The sequence below is a fragment of the Marmota flaviventris genome, chromosome 4, assembly GCF_047511675.1.
Source record: "Marmota flaviventris isolate mMarFla1 chromosome 4, mMarFla1.hap1, whole genome shotgun sequence".
In the NCBI taxonomy this organism is placed as follows: Eukaryota; Metazoa; Chordata; class Mammalia; order Rodentia; family Sciuridae; genus Marmota; species Marmota flaviventris.
Window position 1 is genome coordinate 37619119 of NC_092501.1, and position 19476 is coordinate 37638594.

At 35.7% G+C, this 19476-nt stretch overlaps 1 protein-coding gene across 1 annotated transcript in view; it reads left to right on the plus strand.

The window, feature by feature from the left end:
• Positions 1–19476, plus strand: part of Glud1 (glutamate dehydrogenase 1) — a 36995-nt gene that overhangs the window by 987 nt on the left and 16532 nt on the right. Inside the window, exons 2-4 of the mRNA XM_027939885.2 lie at positions 15508–15588; positions 16415–16470; positions 17519–17582. Of these exons, the coding sequence (XP_027795686.1) occupies positions 15508–15588; positions 16415–16470; positions 17519–17582 (201 nt within the window). The remainder of the gene's footprint in view (positions 1–15507; positions 15589–16414; positions 16471–17518; positions 17583–19476) is intronic.

Here is a 19476-nt window from a genome sequence, read left to right on the forward strand (position 1 = left end):
GTGCTGTGAGAGTTTTTGTAGGCCTCTGACTTTTCCCCCGAATGCAAACTATAGAATTATTTTCTGATTTTTTTTTTTTTTGGAATAGTGACAGATGAAAAAGGAAAATAGAAAATGACTAGTCTTCAAGGTTCGAAATCTAGACAGTTTTATTAACCAAAAGAAATTACTAAGCGCTTGTGAAGTTAGTTATTTTTACACTTTGTTTTGTACTGCCCGCCCCTCAAAAAAAATAGGTCCGTTTAATGTCTCTGACAAATAAACACTGGGTGTCCTGACATTAAAGGGTGTAGACTGCAGAAGGCCTGCCAGCCAATGGAATGAAACAGCTCCAGGGGTGTGTACTGGTCCTGGCTAGTACCAGATTTGAGCTGAAGGAAAAGATAACTAGGTGAAGAAGAGAGATGAGTCAGTTACAGTTTAGTAATCCTCGAAGTATTCTGTAGTTTCAATTTTTGGATGTGTGTAGATTTGGTTTCTGAAGTCAGATTGATTTTTTTTTTTTTTTCAAATAAATGAAAGCTTTCTTTCCCACCCCCACTTTCAGTACATTGCACAGTATGTGTTTTAAAGTGTCCTAAAATGAAAGGGACATAACCACCTTTTTTTGTTGCTGTTCAAAAAAAAAAAAAAAATTAGGTAAAATAAAGGATCCAGAGAGATGAAGTCTTGCTAGAGGTGGATTGGATAATAAGCATGGAGGAGGTTGGGCTAGATCCTTTGTCTGCCTCAACCCTATCCTCTGCTCTTGTACTGGCAGCCTAATTCTGAGGGTGATTTTTTAGAAATCCCTTCTCTACCAGAAAAACTTTAGCTGTGACCCTGTTCTCAGCAGGAGAACAAAGGTTGCTACCCAGGGTTTAATGATTTACTAAATTTGCATATACCGCACCTACTTCTACCTTTGAAGCCTAATTGTCCTTTAACCATGTAGTTTCCTCTGCTAAAAGCTGTTGGTATCACTTTGACCTCTAGTTTCCCTTTCAGCTCCAAAATTATATAAAGGGGCATACTGTCATTCTACACTGCTTTCCCTCTTCCTACCACTCCCTTATTCTCCAAACCAGGAACTCAAGTTCAGACTCCCATAAAAGCAAACAAGGATATTGGAAGAAGAGGCAACATACAGCAAATAATAAATTGCAATATTGCTTTAAAATGGACATCAAGCTGGGTACAAAGGCAATAATCCCAGCAACTGAGGAGACTATAAGGCAGGAGATAACAAGTTGAAGGTCAGCCTCAGCAAGTTAGAGATACCCTGCCTCAAAATAAAATATAAAAAGGACTACAGATGACCCTATCTTTAAATTTAAAAAATAAAAAAGTTGTTAATTTCCTTGGTCCCATTAGGGTCCTAAAAATACAGAATATGTTAGGTGATTGAGATAAGTGCCTTTGATAATCTCTGAACTTCAGTAAATCTTTCCGTCTTAAACATTTTAGACACACTCCCTACCCCCACAACCCCCACCCCACTAAGCTGTCTTTCTCTTCCAGTATCCTTTGCAAAAGGAGAACCTCATCTGGTCATCATCCTTTTCCCAACCCTAAGCTTTCTGTATCTAATCTTTCCTCCATAGCAATTGTACCTGAGTTTCCTAAAATAGAATCCTTAAGGCTTGAATCAAAACAACAAACTACATCTGTAAAGCAAAGAGGTGGTTTGAATACCTTCGAGTAGCTAGTGAATACTTTATTCAAAATGTACATTTAATAGTACATTGTTTTTGTTCTCTTCCCAAATACCATATTTAACTGAGGACCAAGGCCATTAGATTTGTCTCTGTTAAGGATTTGAAGAAAGATGTGCTGTAGGCTATGAAAGGAAGCTCTACATAAGGCCTTAAAAATACTTTGAGCACCAAGAATGGTGGCTACTCCTACTCAGCAGGTTGAGACTGGAGAATCACAAATTCAAAGCCAGCCTGAGCAACTTAGCAGCAAGACCCTGTCTCAAAATCAAAAAGGGCTGGATATGTAGCTCAGATTCATAGCACTTGCCTAGTATATATGAGGCCCAAAGTGTAATAATCCCCAGTACCAAAAAAAAAAAAAAATTCAGCAAAGATCAGTATTGTGAGAATGAGAGGTTGATTTAAGAAGACTCATTCAAAGGTTCTGATGTTTGAAAACATTGAAAATTGTTTCTATTCACTTTCTCTGAGTAAGTTCTATATTTAATTTACCATGGTTCTACCTGAGACCAATCTACCTTTTTAGTGGAAAGTTTATCATTTATTCTGGGTCAGGCAGGGTGACTTAATCCCAGCAATGCAGGAGGCTAAGCCAGGAAGAGGATAACCAAATTTCGAGTTCAAGGCTAGCCTCTGGCATTTAGCAAGGACTTCAGCAATTTAGTGAGACTCTGTCTTGAAATAAAAAGTCAAAAGGGCCTGAGATAGAGCTCAGTGATAATGCACCCCTGCCCCTCCCCCAAAAAAAGTCAGTTTGGGAAAAGAGTACAAATTAATAGCAATCCATTGATGTAGGAGTCAGTTTTTAAGCCTGCCCCTCATTATCTTGATTTTAAAACTACTAAGTCAAAATTCTTCCATAATGATTCCTCCTGTCTTAGAACTTTCTAAAACGATTTTAATAAAATTAATGGACTATAAATGGAATTCTCTGATAAAAATAAATATTTTATTTAATTATAAATTAAAAAGTATGCTCTGTGTTAACCCCGGGACTTGTTTTAAGAACCAAAATGCAAGAAGCAACAGTTGGAAATAGATGGTCCTTTGATGACAGGATGCCAGGGAGGGTTGGAGGCCTTGTAAGGCTGTAATTCCCCTCATTGTGTGTTCAATGGCAGTACCTTGGGGAAGACTGCAATTACATACTAATACTGTTTTAAAATGAGATGCCCTGTCTTCACTGGGGAGAAAAACATTGAACTCCTGTTTCCTATGCTCAATTGACAACCATTGAAATTTGGGTATTTGACACACTTTCTAATATTTTGGAAGTGTGACTGCTTATATCTTGCTGCCACAAGATAACAGAATTTAAACTATCAAACATTTTAGCCCTGAGGTTGTGTTGGTTTTTAGTACTTTCTAGTACTAAAAACTAAACTTAAGTGTTGCCATAATAAAAGCCTTTTTATTTCATGGAAGTCACATGCTACTTTTCCTCTCAGGCATAAAGACCTATGATTCCAGAGGAGATGTGTTCATGATATTGTCACTTAGTCTTCCCACCATTTGTACATGTGAATCCATTTAACAAGTTTGCTCTAGCAGGAAAAAATTTCACGTGCAGGAAGACAAACACTGCTCACTCATGCAAAATACACTTTGTAAGAACTGGGGCATCACAAATTGGAAGCTAAGCACCAGGACTATTAAACTCTAATAAAACTGATAGTATTTAACTTTTGAGTCCAAGAAATTTAAAAATGAGCTCTTTGGCTTATAGTGGGAAGAAATTGGATTTACTATAGTTGGTAATGACTTAAATTGCTTAGGAAAACCAGGTTTAGTTCTCTGGCACTGGGAGATTAAACCTGGGGGCGCTCTACCACGGAGCCATTCCTAACTCTTTTTTTATTTTTTTATCTTGCTAAATTGCTAAGGCTGGCCTCAAACTTGTGATCCTCCTACTCAGCCTCTGGGTTGCTGGGATTATAGGAATATGCCACTAGGTGTGCCCAGCTAGGAAAATTAGCTTTTATCCCCTAATGTTAAAGATATTGAGGATTCTGCCTGGAAACAATAAAGACTAAAACACTAATATGTTGGTGTTGAAAAAAATCTAGGCACTAGTTTGACATGCATCTTCTTGTTTTGTTTTTCTGTTTATTTTACACAATGGTTTTTATAATACAGGTAAGGAGAAAATTCTCTGGTATTGCTCTAATAAATCACATCAATTCATAAATGGCCCATAATTCCTGTATCCTGCAAGATAAGCATTGAAGGCTGTTAAATCCAAAACTCTTCTCTAAACCTAATCTAACCAGTCAGATAAATCAATATTTCCCCCTTCCAGAAACAGAAATTAATGCAAATTGAAGTACTCACTAACCAAATGAAGTATTCATATGTGGAAAAACTACTGATAAAGGCAGGAAGAAAGCATTTGTGAAGGGCAAAAAGACAAACTAAAAAGGTCTACTTAAGACCTTTTTGAGTAATTTTATTAAAAAGAGACTGTACCTGGGTAATTTTGAAGCCACAGGCATTCTGTCTTCACAGAGACCAATTGGCAAAGCAGGGGATAATAATAATAGCTAACAGTGAAAGCTAAGAATTTTTCATGCATTTGTTGCTTTTATACTTAATGAAATAAACAGTCATCCTGATTTCTAAATGCTGCTAAAACTAAAGAGTGATGTGTCTGTCCTTTGGCAAGGTGGCACAGGTAGTACATAGTAGAATTAGAGCTCAGACTTTGTATGTGTGAATCCATTTAGCAAGTTTGCTGTGGTCAGAAAAAATCCCATGTGCAGGAAGACAAACACTGCTCACTGATGCAAAATACATTTTGTAAGAATTGGAGCATCCCAAGTTGGAGGCTACCCACCTTCGGGTACCCACCTTCTTAATCATTATTATCTGGGACTTGTTGATGTAAAAAGTTACAAATTGTATCTTGTGGTAAGCACTGATTGAGAACTATATTATTCTATGACACAGTGATCTTTAAGGAATTTCACTTGAATAATTTTAAAGTGAGTTTCCCTTACCATGTCTTCATTAAAAACTAAAAAAATTCTGTTTATCATGAGTCATTGTCACTTCTCTTGATTGTTCTTGGGGAAAGTTTTCCAGACCAAACTTTTCTGGATTGCTTCTGTGTTAAAGGAAAATGTGAAAGACAATACAAATGAAAATTGTAAAGGTTATCAGTACTGTGGTTCCTTTTACCATTTTCAAAATTTTTTATGTGTTTTAATTAGTTACACATGATAGTAGAATGTATTTATGCACTTTGATATACACAGATGGGATATAATTTCTCATTTTTCTGAGTGTACATGTTGCAGAATCATATTGGTCATGTAGTCATGTATACATACAGTAATAATGTTTGTTTCATTCTACTATCTTTCCTATACCCACATCCCCACCCCACCCCTCCCATCACTTTCCTCTACCTGTGAATTAGCTCCACATATTAGAGAAAACATTCCGCCTTTGGTTTTGTGGGATTGGCTTGTTTCTCTTAGCATGATATTCTCTAACTCCAACCATTAACTGGCAAATGCCATAATTTTACTCTTCTTTAAAGCTGAGTAATATTCCACTGAGTATATATACCACATTTTCTTTATCCATTCATCTATTGAGGGACACTAGGTTGGTTCTATAGTCTAGCTATTGTGAACTGAGTTGCTATAAACATTGATGTGGCTGCATCACTATAGTCTGCTGATTTTAAGTCCTTTGGGTATAAACCAAGGAGTGGGATAGCTGGGTCAAATGGTGGTTCCATTCCCTATTTTCTAAGGAATCTCCATACTGCTTTCCATAGTGGTTGCACCAATTTGCAGTCCCACCAGCAATATATGAGTGTACCTTCCCCCCAAACACACATCCTTGCCAACATATATTGTTATTTGTGTTCTTGATAATCACTATTCTGACTGCAGTGAGATGAAATCTCTGTGTAGTTTTAATTTGCATTTCACTAATTGCTAGAGATGTTAACACTTTTTCATATATTTGATCAATTGTACTTCTTTTTCTGTGAAGTGTCTGTTCAGTTCCTTAGCCCAATCTGTAGGCTCTTTCCTCAGTTATTGTTTCCTTTGCTTAGTGTTGAGAGCCACAGCTAAGGGGCCCCAGCAAACTTTCAGACTGCCAGCTGATGATTGGCTCACAGCGCCCCAGCAACATCTAGCTGATTGGCTCCTCTGCGGTGATGCTCATTGGGCTGTTTCCCAGCTCTTTCAGACCGCGGAGCTGCTCATTGGGGGACTTTTTTGGCTCCGCCCACGTGACCCAGCCAATGTGCCTCAAGAGCAGGAGGATTGTGGGAGGTGGAGAGGCTTGTAGTTGAGAGAGAGGCTTGTGGGAAGCCGGTGGTGGCAGTTGGGCTCTGAGGGATTTTCAGAGCCCAACTGCCACCTGCTAAATTAAAAGAAGCTTTTTAATTTAAATCCATCTCACTTATTGATTTTTGATTTTACTTCTTGCACTTTAGGAGTCTTGTTAAGGGAGTCAGATCCTAGACATGGTGAAGATTTGGGCCTATTTTTTCTTCTATTAGGTGCAGGGTCTCTGTTCTAGTGCCTAAGTCTTTGATCCACTCTGAGTTGATTTTTGTGGAGGGTGAGAGAGAGAGGTATTTTGGTACATATGGATTTCCAGCTTTGCCAGCACCATTTGTTGAATAGGCTATCTTTTCTCCAGTGAGTGTTTTGGCACCCTTGTCTAGTATGAGATAACTATATTTATGTGGGTTTGTCTCTGTGTCCTCTACTCTCTACCATTGGTCTACTTCTCTACCATTGGTCTACAAGTCAATTTTGGTGCCAATACCATGCTGTTTTTGTTACTATAGCTCTGTAGTATAGTTTAAGGTCTGGTATTGTGATGCCTCCTGCTTCACTTTTCTTGCTAAGGCTTGCTTTAGCTATTCTGGGTCTCTTATTTTTCCAAATAAATTTCATGATTGCTTTTGCTGTTTCTATGAAGAATGTCATTGGGATTTTAATAGGAATTACATTAAATCTGTATAATGCTTTGGTAGTCCCTTTTGTCATTTATCATAGTCAGCAATATATCCTATAAAGTCCTATTTTTTAATATTTTTGTTGCTGTTGCTGTAGATGGACACAATACCTTTATTTTGTTTTTATGTGGTGCTGAGGATCAAATGCAGTATGTTACATGTGTGAGGCAAGTGCTCTACCACTCAATCCCAGCCCAGTCCTGTTTTTGTTTGTTATTGTTGTTGTTTGATATTATCATAAGTATGTATAAGAATAACCAAGGGTGATGGTACCCATACTAGGGGTTTAATGAATAAGGACCATTCATTAAGATGTGTGATCCATTGCTTACCTGGGTTCAATCCCTAGCGCTGCAACAAAAGGACCTATAGTTTTGTGGGTTTGGTTTGGTTTTTGTTACCATGATTGAACCCAGGGGCACCTAACCGCTGAACTACATCCCGAGGCCTTTTTATTTTTATATTTTGAGACAGGGTCTCACTAAGTTGCTTTGAACTCATGATTCTCCTGTCTCAGCCTCCCGAGCCACTGCGATTATAGGCATGTGCCATGCTTTGTTGGGGGAACTTTTCATAGACTTTTTAAAGGTAGGCACAATGCACTCCTGTATTAACAGTGGCTTGGAAGGCTGAGGCAGGAGGATCACCAGTTCAAAACCAACCAAAGCAATTTAGTGAGACCCTGTATCAAGATAAATTAAAAATGGGCTGAGGATGTGGCTCAGGGGTTGAACACCTCTAGGTTTAATCTACCTGGTATCAAAAAAAAAAAAAAAAAGAAATTTTTTTAAATACAAGGCTGAATTTTTTTTTCATTATTTACCCAAGTGGAACTGTCTGTAAATAGTAAGGAGTAGAATTTGTTGCATAATAAATATATTTGGTGCCTGATATAGAGCCCTTAAAACCCTTGATATTTTAAATCTAATCACCCATAGCTAATGATATAAACAATCATGCCTATGTAATAGAATCTCAGGGTTGGGAGATCCTAAATGATGATGCGAAGTTCAGAGAGCTTCCAGTTTGGTAAATGCACCCAGCTCTCAGGAGGGTAGCGTACCTCTAATTCTTTGGGAATGGAAACTCCTGCAGTCAGTACCCTGAGATCTGTAAGGTGTGATAGCAAATTATTGAGCCTGTGGAGGGGGTCGTGGGAATCCCTGACTTGTAGCCAAGTTGGACTGAAGTGTGCAACTAGTGTCTGGAGTGAGGAAATCGTCCTTAACCTATAGGTCTGCACTAATGCTGGGTGGTTAGTGTCAGAATTGTAAAATATCAAGTTGGTGTCTGCAGCAGTTTAGAAAACTCATGTTTGGTGTCAGAAGTGTGTGGGTAGAAAAGTTTTCCTTTTAACTTTGTTGGATGGGTATTGATAAACTGTTTGAAAGAGTCAAAGATAAGTACAAAACTTGTACTCCAAAAGACTGATAAAAAATGATGGTACCAAGGACAGAAAAGGGTTGTAGTTGCCTCCCCCATCCCCATTTTCTGTTTTTACTTTCTGTGGTTTCAATTACCTACAATCAGCCACAGTCTGAAAATATTAAATGGAAAATTCCAGAAATAATTAATGGTTTTAATTTGTGCACTATTCTGAGTGGTGGGATGAAATCCCATACCATCCTTCCCTGGCACAAATCATCACTTTGCCTAGCATATCCATGCTGTGTTTTCTACCTGCCCCATTAGTCAGTCAGTAGCTGTCTTGGTAATGGTAGTGCTTATGTCAAGTGATTCTTATTTTATTTATTAATGGCTTCAAAGCACACACACAAAAAATTATGCTAGCAATTCAGATATGCCAAAGAGAAGCCATAAAGTGCTTCCTTTAAGTAAAAAGTGAAAGTTGATCATAGGGATGAATAGGAATAAAACATAGTATATAAAGGATGCAGTATTATCTGTACCTTCAGTCATCCACTGAGAGTCTTAGAAAGAATCTCTTGCAGATAAGAGGGACTATATATTAGGGAAAAAGGAAGGAATTTTGAAAATTAAGGAAATCTGATATGAAATGATCTTTGGAAATAGAGCCGTATATATCAGGCATGGTAGTACATACCTGTAATCCCAGCTAAGCATGAGGCTAAAGGAGGAGGACCTCAAGTTCAAGGCCATCCTGGACAATTAGTGAGACTCTGCCTCAATTTTAAAAAAAGGAGGGGGGATATACATCAGTGGTAGAGTACTTAGTTAGCATGCCTGAAGCCCTGTGCTCAATCCCATGTACTAAAAAAGAAATACAGGGATGCCTTCAGTGCCCATCCATGCCTTGCCTCCCTTATGCCAATGATTTTTCCTCTCTGAAGACCCATCTTAAATATCACCTTGACTTGTAAATAATTTATATGAAATGATATCTGAAGTTCCATGTCTTTACCTCTTTGAACCTTTTTATTACAGGTTACTATTATCTTTTGCTAAACATTATCCAACTTTATGCTCAGTAGTTTAGCATCATTTCCAACCTGTTTGGGTAAAGGTCTGTGGCTAAATTGTTATTGTCAGAATAAAGGACCTGTAATATAAAGAAAAACTCAGGGGATTAGGGCTTAGCTTAGTAGTATAGTGTTTGTTTAGCATGAATAGAGGCCTGGGTTCTATTGCCAGTACAAAATTAAAAATAAAAAATTTAGCAAGATACTCCTAATGCCTAATCTTCAACAACAAGGCAGTAAGTTAAACATGAAACAAAGCTATGTGTTTAAGATATGCAGGGAAATGATTTCAAAGTATATACATTTTATATCACTAAGAATGGTCACTCCTAAGGAGAAGACTTTAGGCAGGAGTGGTAGTCAAGAGAGATTCAAATTTAAATGAAAACATAAGCATATTATTATATAATTTTAAATTTTTAGTAAAAAGAAATATATTTTCATTAGCAGCTAAACTTTTGCTTCCCAGGAAACTTTATCTCTTCAAAATGGTTAAATTAATAAAAGACTTTGATAATAGGACAAAGTGCATGTTTCCCTGACTTCTTACAGTACTTAGATATGGTGAAACAAAAGTATATAGTTTTGCAGGGCATGGTGATACATATCTGTAATCCCAGTGGCTCAGAAGGCTGAGGCAGGATGATCACAAATTTGAGGCCAGTCTCAGCAACTAAGCAAGGCCCTAAACAACTTAGTGAGACTCTATCCCAAAATAAAAAATAAAAAGGGCCGGGGATATGATATGGTTCAGTGGTTAAGCACCCCTGGATTCAATCTCTAGTACCCACCCCCTCAAAAAATTTTTTTTTAAATATATGGTTTTTCCTTGTTCCTATGCAAAGTGTTTCTTCCCAGTGAATATTTGAGTTTGTATCTGATGCTTCTGGGATTCCAGGTATTTGTTACTTGCTGATGGGCAATTAGTTCTTTACTGCCTCTTCCCCTCCTGCACTTCATTTTTAATATTGTTGCTATTCTATTGTGAGTTAGAAAGTATATCAATATTAACTGAGAAAATAGATTATGGTGAATTCATGGTGAGAGTGTTGATGCATTAATTTTGAGAGTTGTCCTAAGGCTTTTTTGCTTTTCTTGGAATTCTGTGCTTGATGTAGAATTCTTGTTTATTTAATAAATAATTTAGAGTACTGTTAGAAATTTGATTTCTGATGAATAAATCATACCCTTTAAGAGATCCAGTTCAAGTAACTTTAAAAACCATTTGAATTTTCATAAATGTTTAGTTAATGATTCATCATAAAATAATGGTAGCTAGGGGGTAGTTGTATGTGTATATTTGGTTTTGAGTCATCTAGGAAAAGGAAAATTTCAAGCTAGTCAGTTTTGGTTTTCACTGAATCTTTTTAAAGTAATGAGCTGTTTGTTTTGTCCATCTCTATGGCAACTCCAGCTAGTTATTTCTCCTAGAGAAACTTAGTGTGCACCAATCATTAGACTATTGAACATATTAAGGTATATCTGTTAAAAGGCAGACAGTGCTTTGTGCTTTCATGTAGTTTGCAGATGTCTGTATTCATTTGTGTTCTTTTGAAACATCCAGATAACATTAACCCAAAATAACTAATCAGTTTCTCTTAAGAGTAAAGAGGATGATTTCAAAGTTTGCATTGTTAAGTACTCCATTTTTCTGTCCTCTGCCCTTCCTCCAACTTGACTTGAGATTGATAAATCATTTTCATGGCAGGGTTTCTCTAATTTTCACTAGTGGACTGAGACACAGATTATTTTGTCATTAAGTAGAATGTGGTCCTTAATTTTAGATCTCATTTCTAAAGACATCCATTCTGTGGTCTATACTTTTTTTTGGGGGGGGGGGGGGGGGCGGGGGGGAGGCACAACCAGGATTGAACTCAGGGGCACTCAACCACTAAGTCACATCCCAGCCCTATTTTGTATTTTAGTTAGAGACAGGGTCTCACTGAGTTGCTTAGGGCCTCAGCCTCCCAAACCGCTGGGATTACAGGCATGTTACATGTCAGAATGTTCAAACTGCAAATGTTTTTCCTTTTGTTTATTTAAAGTTCTAATCAAATCAAAAGGATGTTCTTCCTTTTGCTTGTTTAAAGTTTTCAGGGTTTTTAAAAATATGTATGTGCATATTATCTATTTTTTACCTTCTTGAACAAATTTATTTTCAAATTAGAATTCTTGAAATATGGTTGCCATTCAGAAATTCTGGATTTCTCCTTTTTTAAGAATTTTAATGTCACATCATTTTATCCTTCACATAACCCAATTGTGCTAATTGCTCCCAAATCTGCTAAATTTATAAATAGAAAGTACCTTCTTTTTATCAGGTTGTTGTTCAAATCTCTTAATGTCCATAAAAATATGGTAAAGAGTTTTCAGGCAATAGTATATTTTTAGTAATTATCTTTGGTTTCCAATTGCAGAAGGGGAAACATAACTAACTTTCTAGAACTGTGAATATCTTGTTTTACTGTAGTTTATCACAAGTATTACTACAGAGTATTTTATTTATGGGTACTCTTTGAGAATTTTTGTTTTTTTCATATCAACACTTTAAGTAACCCTATACTAATATACCTGCTAATTTCTAGAAGTGAAAACATTAATGTATTATTGATTAATTAGAATGTTAAAGAGACTATTTCTTTAGCCCAGGCAATATCACCTTCTGTCCCCTTCATGACCCACCTTTATCTTTTTTTTTTAATTTCATTTTATTTACTTACTTATTATAGTTGTAAATAGACAGAATGCCTTTATTTGTTTATTTTTATGTGATACTGAGGATTGAGCCCAGCGCCTCACACACGCTAGGCAAGCTCTCTGCCACTGAGAGCTACAGCCCCAGCTCCCCCACCTTTATCCTTTAGGGCTTATTCCACTAAGCTTCTGCTACTTCCTTTATAGCTCCTCCCTTGTCTGAATAACAGTAAAAATTCTCATTAATTCATAGCCTGCAGAAAATATGCCTGTGATGTGACAGAAAATTCTATAGATGAGAAAAAAAATTTTATTTCACAAATGAATTCCTGGGTTCCATCCAGGGAATCTGTTTTGTTTTAGAGTTTATGACTCATCATTCAAGACTTTTGTAATAAAAATGACAATTCTTTTCCACTTTGGTAAAAGGAGGGTTCTGGTTTCTTATTAGTATCTTTGTCTGGAATATTAGACTTGCCATTCGGATGCTTCTGCTATTTGATTTATGAAAATTATAGTTAAATCAGCTTTTAATTCTTAACTATAACTGCATTACATTACAGGTACTTCTTAAGTACCTTTTAAACTTTTAGGTTTCTAGTTAAAGGAAAGTAACTTTTTCTTCATAAACTTAAATTCAAATAATTGTGTGGGGGCAGGCACAATCTTGGGCACCTGCAATCCCAGCTGCTTAAGAGGCTGAGGCAGAAGAATGGCAATTTTGAGGCCAGCTTGGGCAGGGCTAGGTGTATAATTCAATCAATAAATAAATTAGTATGGCTACTTCCATAGGCTTTTAAAGAGCAATGAAAAAAGTAATCTGTGTGTAAGAGGAAATAAACTAATTATTAAAAACTTATTTATTTTACCACCCGCTATGAATTTATCTTGAAGTAATGAAATCAAAGTTTATAAAGCTATTTATTCAATTCCCTGTCACTTTAGACCCTTTTGTGTTTTGATAAATTGCTTTGTTATGTATTACTACTTTCAGTTGTTAAAGCAGTGCTAATAGTTGAAATTTGAGTATGGACAGTACAAGCCTCTGAGTCAGATGACTCACAGGACATCCCACAGCCTTGGCCATAAGCAAAGGAGAACAGTGTTTTGCCTCTCCAGATGAGCTGGGATCATCTGTTGGCTGGGATCACCTGGATAAAGCACTTATACTTGTATCCCTGGTTTAATATAATGTTCATTAAGTAATATATCATTACTTAGCTTTTTTATTAATTAGAAAAGCAGTGTAGTGTTTAAGCAAAATTTTTGTTTTAAAGATACAAACATTTCATACTAATATTACTGACAAATTTTATTTTGGATTTTTTAGGACCTTGTTCTTTAACTCTGTAGTATGGTTTTAGTTCTTCCATGATAAGTAAGGATGTTCATGGGAAATTGTTTAATGTGTATATCAAATATTTTAGTGGCCATGGCATTTCTTTCTTCCTTAAATTTTAAGATACTTAAGTGCCTACTGTGTGCCATTTTCTGTGGTAGGCATCAGGAATAAAGGCAGCAAACAAAACACAGTCTGTTTTCCTGGTGTAAACTTCCTGGATGGGAAAGCCAGACACAAATAGATAAGTAGATCTGTTATAATAAATGCTATAAAGAAATAAGATAGGGGCTGGAGTTGTAGCTCAGTGGCAGAGCACTTGCCTGTATCATGGCACCACATTAAAAAAAAAAAAAAAAAACGAAGAAGAAGAAGGTTCAAAAGGCTAGAGAGTGGATGTGTGGAAGTGCTTTTAAGTAGAATAGTCAAGGAGGACCTCTCAGAATAATTTGAAATAGAGACCTGAATGAAATGAAAGAGCTGTGTATCTGTTGTATGCTAGAAAAATTAACCGGTCATATCACATTCTAAAATTTAAAAAAATTATTTCATTAACTTCATAAGAAATTTGAGAATTCATTATGTACAAAATATACCCATTATGTACAGAATATAATTCTGTTTTTGATTTGGGGTATTTTGTTTGGCTGTTGTTATTGTTTTAATACTGGAAATTGAACCCAGGGGCACTTTACCCTTGAGCTACATTCCTGGCTCTTTTTATTTTGAGATGGGGTCTCACTAAATTGCTAGGTTCTTGGTAGATTGTTGAGTTTATAATCATCCTGCCTCAGCCTTCTGAGTCACTGAGATTATAGGTGTACACCACCAAGCTGGGCTTATAAGATACAATTCTAAGAAGCCACTCTTCTAAATGTAAATTTTTTCTTTTCTTTTTTTTTTTTTTTTTTAAGCTAGGGTCTCACTATATTGCCTACACTGGCCTTAAATTCTTAGGTTCAAGCAATCCTGCCTCAGCCTTCTAATTGTAATTGCAGTTATGTTCCACTGTACCTGACTCTCGTTTTCTTATTTTTATAATAGACTAAAGTTTATGTGCAACTTCAGAGTTTGCTCTTTATGTTCATATATACTATAGAGATTTCTCTTAAAGCATCAATATTTAAGTTGACATTTTCTGAAACATCAAAAATCTGCTTTTAAAATTGACTAGAATTTTCTCAGGCTGCCCATGAGATATTTTCCATGATTGTCTGAAGAACTTTTAGTCCCTGGATTATTCTTTAAAAAAGATGTACCTGGGGCTCCTATTACTTACCTGTGACTCTGAGTAAGGATTATACCCAGCACCTTAAGAGGAGCTAGATAGAAGAGGGAAGGGTAGAAAAGGTGCTGCAGCTTCATCTGGGTGTCTTCACACACAGAGCATCAGGGCTCCCCCCTCAGTGTGCAGCTAGATATCACCACCCAGGGTATCTTCCTTGGGGTTGAGAACAGTGGAACATAGAGAAAGAGAGGTGATTTAACCCTGCAAAACTTGGAAAGGTGAGTGACCCAGACACCTCATGGCTTCTAGAGGCAGGGGCATTAGGACTTGGAATGGCCTCCTCCCCTCCTTGCAGAAATGGTGAAGGGAAATGTTAATACCTAGGAAAAAGAGAAAGCTTTCTCATATCCCAGTGGAGGAGTCTGGCAGTTGGATAAGGGGAACAGCGGGCATAAGAAATTCTTTGGATCTATCCATTTGAAGCCAAAATCTCTATATAGACATCTGGTATTGAATCTGTCAAACCTGGTTATAGTCCATTTTTTCATGTTTGTATGTTTTCAGACAGCAGAATTCTTGAAATTATTGCTAGCAAATTACCCAAACCAAGCAGTAAAAGGAAAATAAAAAAGACTTATGAGGTAGTTGCCTTCTGGAAAGTGTAAAAAACATTGCTTTGGAGAGCATTTTTTTGCCTTATGTGACCAGTTATTTTTCCCACTGGGTTATAACTTCCTTAAGAACAGGGACTGTGTTCCCCATCTTTAAATTCCCAAGAACGCTTGCTCTTTTTTGTCTTACTCATACTAGAAAGTGAAAACTGAGCTTCAGCACCATCACCTCTCTTTGTTATCAGTATATTTAAAACCAAATTCAGGGTTAATTCTATAGCTCTTTCTTAGTTTTTTCTTTTCACTTCTTATGGTGTTCTGACACATAGACACTTCAAACATTCTTGGAAATAGCCTGAGCATAAAATGTAAATAGTGTGATTGTTTTTAATTTATAGCCCTTTTTTGTTTGTTTGTTTGTTTTGAAACTTACCAGAAATTTGTTGAAATACATCACCCCCCACTTTTATTTTTATTTATTTATTTATTTATTTTTTTAAATACCACCAGGTATCCGTTACAGCACTGATGTAAGTGTAGATGAAGTAAAAGCGTTGGCTTCTCTGATGACTTATAAGTGTGCAGTGGTTGGTAAGTGATAACCTCTGTTGCTACCTAATAACTGGGGAAATAGGTCTACATAGAGTGTTAATTTTAAGATACTATAGAAGTACACCTTATCAGAACTTTTTCTTTAAGTTAAACTCCTTAAGGCTTAAGTGGGGGTTTTTTTTATAGGAACTAGTTGGACTTTCTCAAAATATAGATCTTTGTTTTAAATACCTGTCCACCATCTATAAATAAGACCAAGTCATAGTAAAAAGAAAGTAAATACAGTGTTCTTTTAGCAATAGTAGGGAATACTGATGACATTATACATTATAACTTGGCTAGCCTTATAATTTCTGTTTAATAAAGTGTTATTTAAAGTATAATCTTTTTAGAAGTGATCAACATGGTTTTATTTCTACAATGTTCCAAAATTAAAATGGTAAAGCATTATACATTTTTAATGCAAGTTGAACATCCCTAATTAAAAAATCTGAAATCTGAAATCCTTCAAAATCTGAAACTTTCTAAATATGAACATGGAGCCATCAGTAATAAATTCCATACCTGACCTCATGAGACAGGTCTAGGTCAAAATGCAGACACACTGAAAATACTGTACAAAATTAAGGGGCTGGAGTTGTGGCTCAGTGATACACTGCTTGCCTAGTACGTGTGAGGCACTGGATTCGATCCTCAGCACCACATAAAAGTAAATAAATAAAGCATTCTTTTACCTTTAAAAATATATATATTTCTGAAAAAAGTATTCAGGTAAAAAATATCCAACCTCTTTTGGATAGTGCTTTCTGTGTGTTTATTTTTTAAATTTTTATATGAAGTAACAACTCTCAGTCTTTCCTTTCAGATGTGCCATTTGGGGGTGCTAAAGCAGGTGTTAAGATCAATCCCAAGAACTATACAGTAAGTATCAAAGTGATATTTGTAAGCACAATGCATTTACCAAAGAACTTGAAATTTTTAGGCTTCTGTATATCCCTCATTAATGAGATTAATGGTCTTCGCTGCTTTTCAGAAAAATAGGGAAATAAGTAAATAATTGCCTCATTGAGTATGTTGCCATATTAAAGATCATCTGTGTAACATCGATGTCTTTTCATTTTCTTAGTTGATTAAGAAGCAATTAATACTTGATATTGTTAGACACTTACATTCACTTTTAAAAATTACTATTATCAAGTTTTAATGTAGGGATCTCCTTCTGGTGACAGTACCTTAAGTAATCCTCCTATCAGTATCAAGTTAATTAAAATTAGTTACAGTGCCCTACATAGTACTAAATTAATGATATCTATACAAACATAATAAATACATATGATTCTGTTCTCTTTGAAGTTCACCATTTAAGCTGGGCATGGTGGCACACACCTGTAAGTTCACTATATAAATGAAAATATACAAGGACATGGCCTATAGGGTTCATATTAATACAATTATATCATTTTTCAATTAGTCTTAATTATTATTTAGTTATTTTGGAACTAGGGTTGTGGATCAGTGGTAGAGCACTTGCCTCACATGCGTGGGGCACTGGGTTTGATACTTAGCACCACATAAGTAAATAAAATAAAAGTATTATGTGCATCTACAGCTAAAAATTTTTTTTAAAAAAGAAATGAGGAATTAATACAAAAGGAAACTGGGATTTGAGGAGCCCTAGTCTATTATCTTTATCTGCATGTATGTGAGTGTGTTTTGTGCACACACTAGGGATTGAATCCAGGGCATTGCTCATACTATACTCAAACACTGAGCTTCATCCCTAGCCACTATAACCTAATTTTCATTCTTTAAAATGGAAATGCCTACTTTATGGATTATACTGACAATTACAGAAGATATATGAAAATTTCTCTCATATAGAAAACATGATATGCATCCCAGCTGATATTATGTCAAAAATACTTTTTATTACTATATTTTGTTGGTTGTTTTTTTTTTTTCTTTATAGGATAATGAATTGGAAAAGATCACAAGAAGGTTCACTATGGAGCTCGCAAAAAAAGGTTTTATTGGTATGTATTGCCATGTAAGTTTCTGTATGAAATGGAATTCATAATAACTGACATTTCTTATCTTTACACATGGCTAAATATAGTATATCATAATTCTCTTTCCTTTAGAAACTAGGTTTTATGGTAGATCTCCTGGACATACCTCAGCCTGCTTATGATACATCTTTTTTTTTTTTTTTTAATTTTTATTGTTGGTTGTTCAAAACATTACATAGTTCTTGATATATCATATTTCACATTTTGATTCAAGTGGGTTATGAACTCCCATTTTTACCCCATATACAGATTGCAGGATCACATCGGTTACACATCCACTGATTTACATATTGCCATACTAGTGTCTGTTGTATTCTGCTGCCTTTCCTATCCTCTACTATCCCCCCTCCCCTCCCCTCCCCTCCCCTCTTCTCTCTCTACCCCATCTACTGTAATTCATTTCTCCCCCTTGTTTTATTTTTTTTTCCCCTTTCCCCTCACTTCCTCTTGTTTGTAATTTTGTATAACCCTGAGGGTCTCCTTCCATTTCCATGCAATTTCCCTTCTCTCTCCCTTTCCCTCCCTATGATACATCTTTGATGGAAACGTTCTTGTACTCAGTGTGCAGTAGGGACAACAAGGAGAGAGTTCTTATGTTTCCAGATATCATAATAAGAGTTGGTTCAGTAGAGTGATATTATATCTTCTGTATTGAGACATTCAAAATGGCCCTACTTTGAGACACTGAATAATATTGAAATATTTTTAAGTATAAAAAACACAGTTTTTAAAATGGTCATCCTTTTGTTCCTAAAGCAATGAGAAATCTAATTAATGCCTTTTGGAGCTGGGGCTTTTAAACAGGCCTACCTGTCCCCTTTAAAGCAGTGGAACTAGCCAGTCACCATCAGTATCTCTGAGGATACTAATTTTTGTTTGCTTGATGTTTGTTTATCTTACTGTCTATTACGTGTGCTTATGTTCTTTTGTGTGAAATATTTTTGTTTGTAACGTATAAATATTTGTCATTTACTCTTCGATGTTTTAAGCAATTTAAGTCTTCATGTTTCTTTTAGTCTAGAAGGCTTCTAGTTTTTTGGAATAAAATGAACAAAAAAATTGCTAAAAAGAATCTTTGCCCTGTTAGCATAAACAAAATAAGACTGACTATAAAACGGGGAGAATCCTACTTTTTTTCTGCATTCCTTCCTTTGAGTTTTTTTTCCCTGTGTTCCCCTAACCACTGATAAGTTTCTATGAAAATAAACTATCAATATTTTTTAAATTATCCCATTTTTAGGGAAAAATACATGAAATAAAGAAACTAATATAGAAATAAAATACATAGGTAATGCTAGAACTTTATAAGATTTGGCACAAATTTCATAATTTTAAGGGCAGTTGGGATTTTGACATACCTCATACCAGTACTGCTTGTACATTATTTATAGGAGAAGCATGCTAACAGAAGTTAGTTACCTCTTTCACACTTACGTGAAGTATAATTAAAGTATAATTATGTTCAGCCCGATGATAGCCATCACATTTTTATATCATATTACTTCTTAGCCTAAATCTTAAATGTATTTTAATATAAACTTGTATGGTTTTATATTTTATTCAGTCATATTCATTACCTATGTCTAGTGTTTTCAATCTAGTTTTATGGATCTTGACAAGTATCTTATGGGTCTAAAAGTTTACTGGGACACTGAAAGGAAGCAAAGCCCCACAATACTAGTTATCTGGTTTCTTTGCTTTTGTGCAAAAACCTCATTAATCCATGATATAACTAAACTAACATTTGGATCCAGAGAGGTTTGTAAATAGACAAAAGGAAGTTTTGTTTTGTTTTTTTTACTCACTCCTGGGCACACCTCCAAATCTGTTATTTTATGTCTTCCTTTCTGTCGCATTT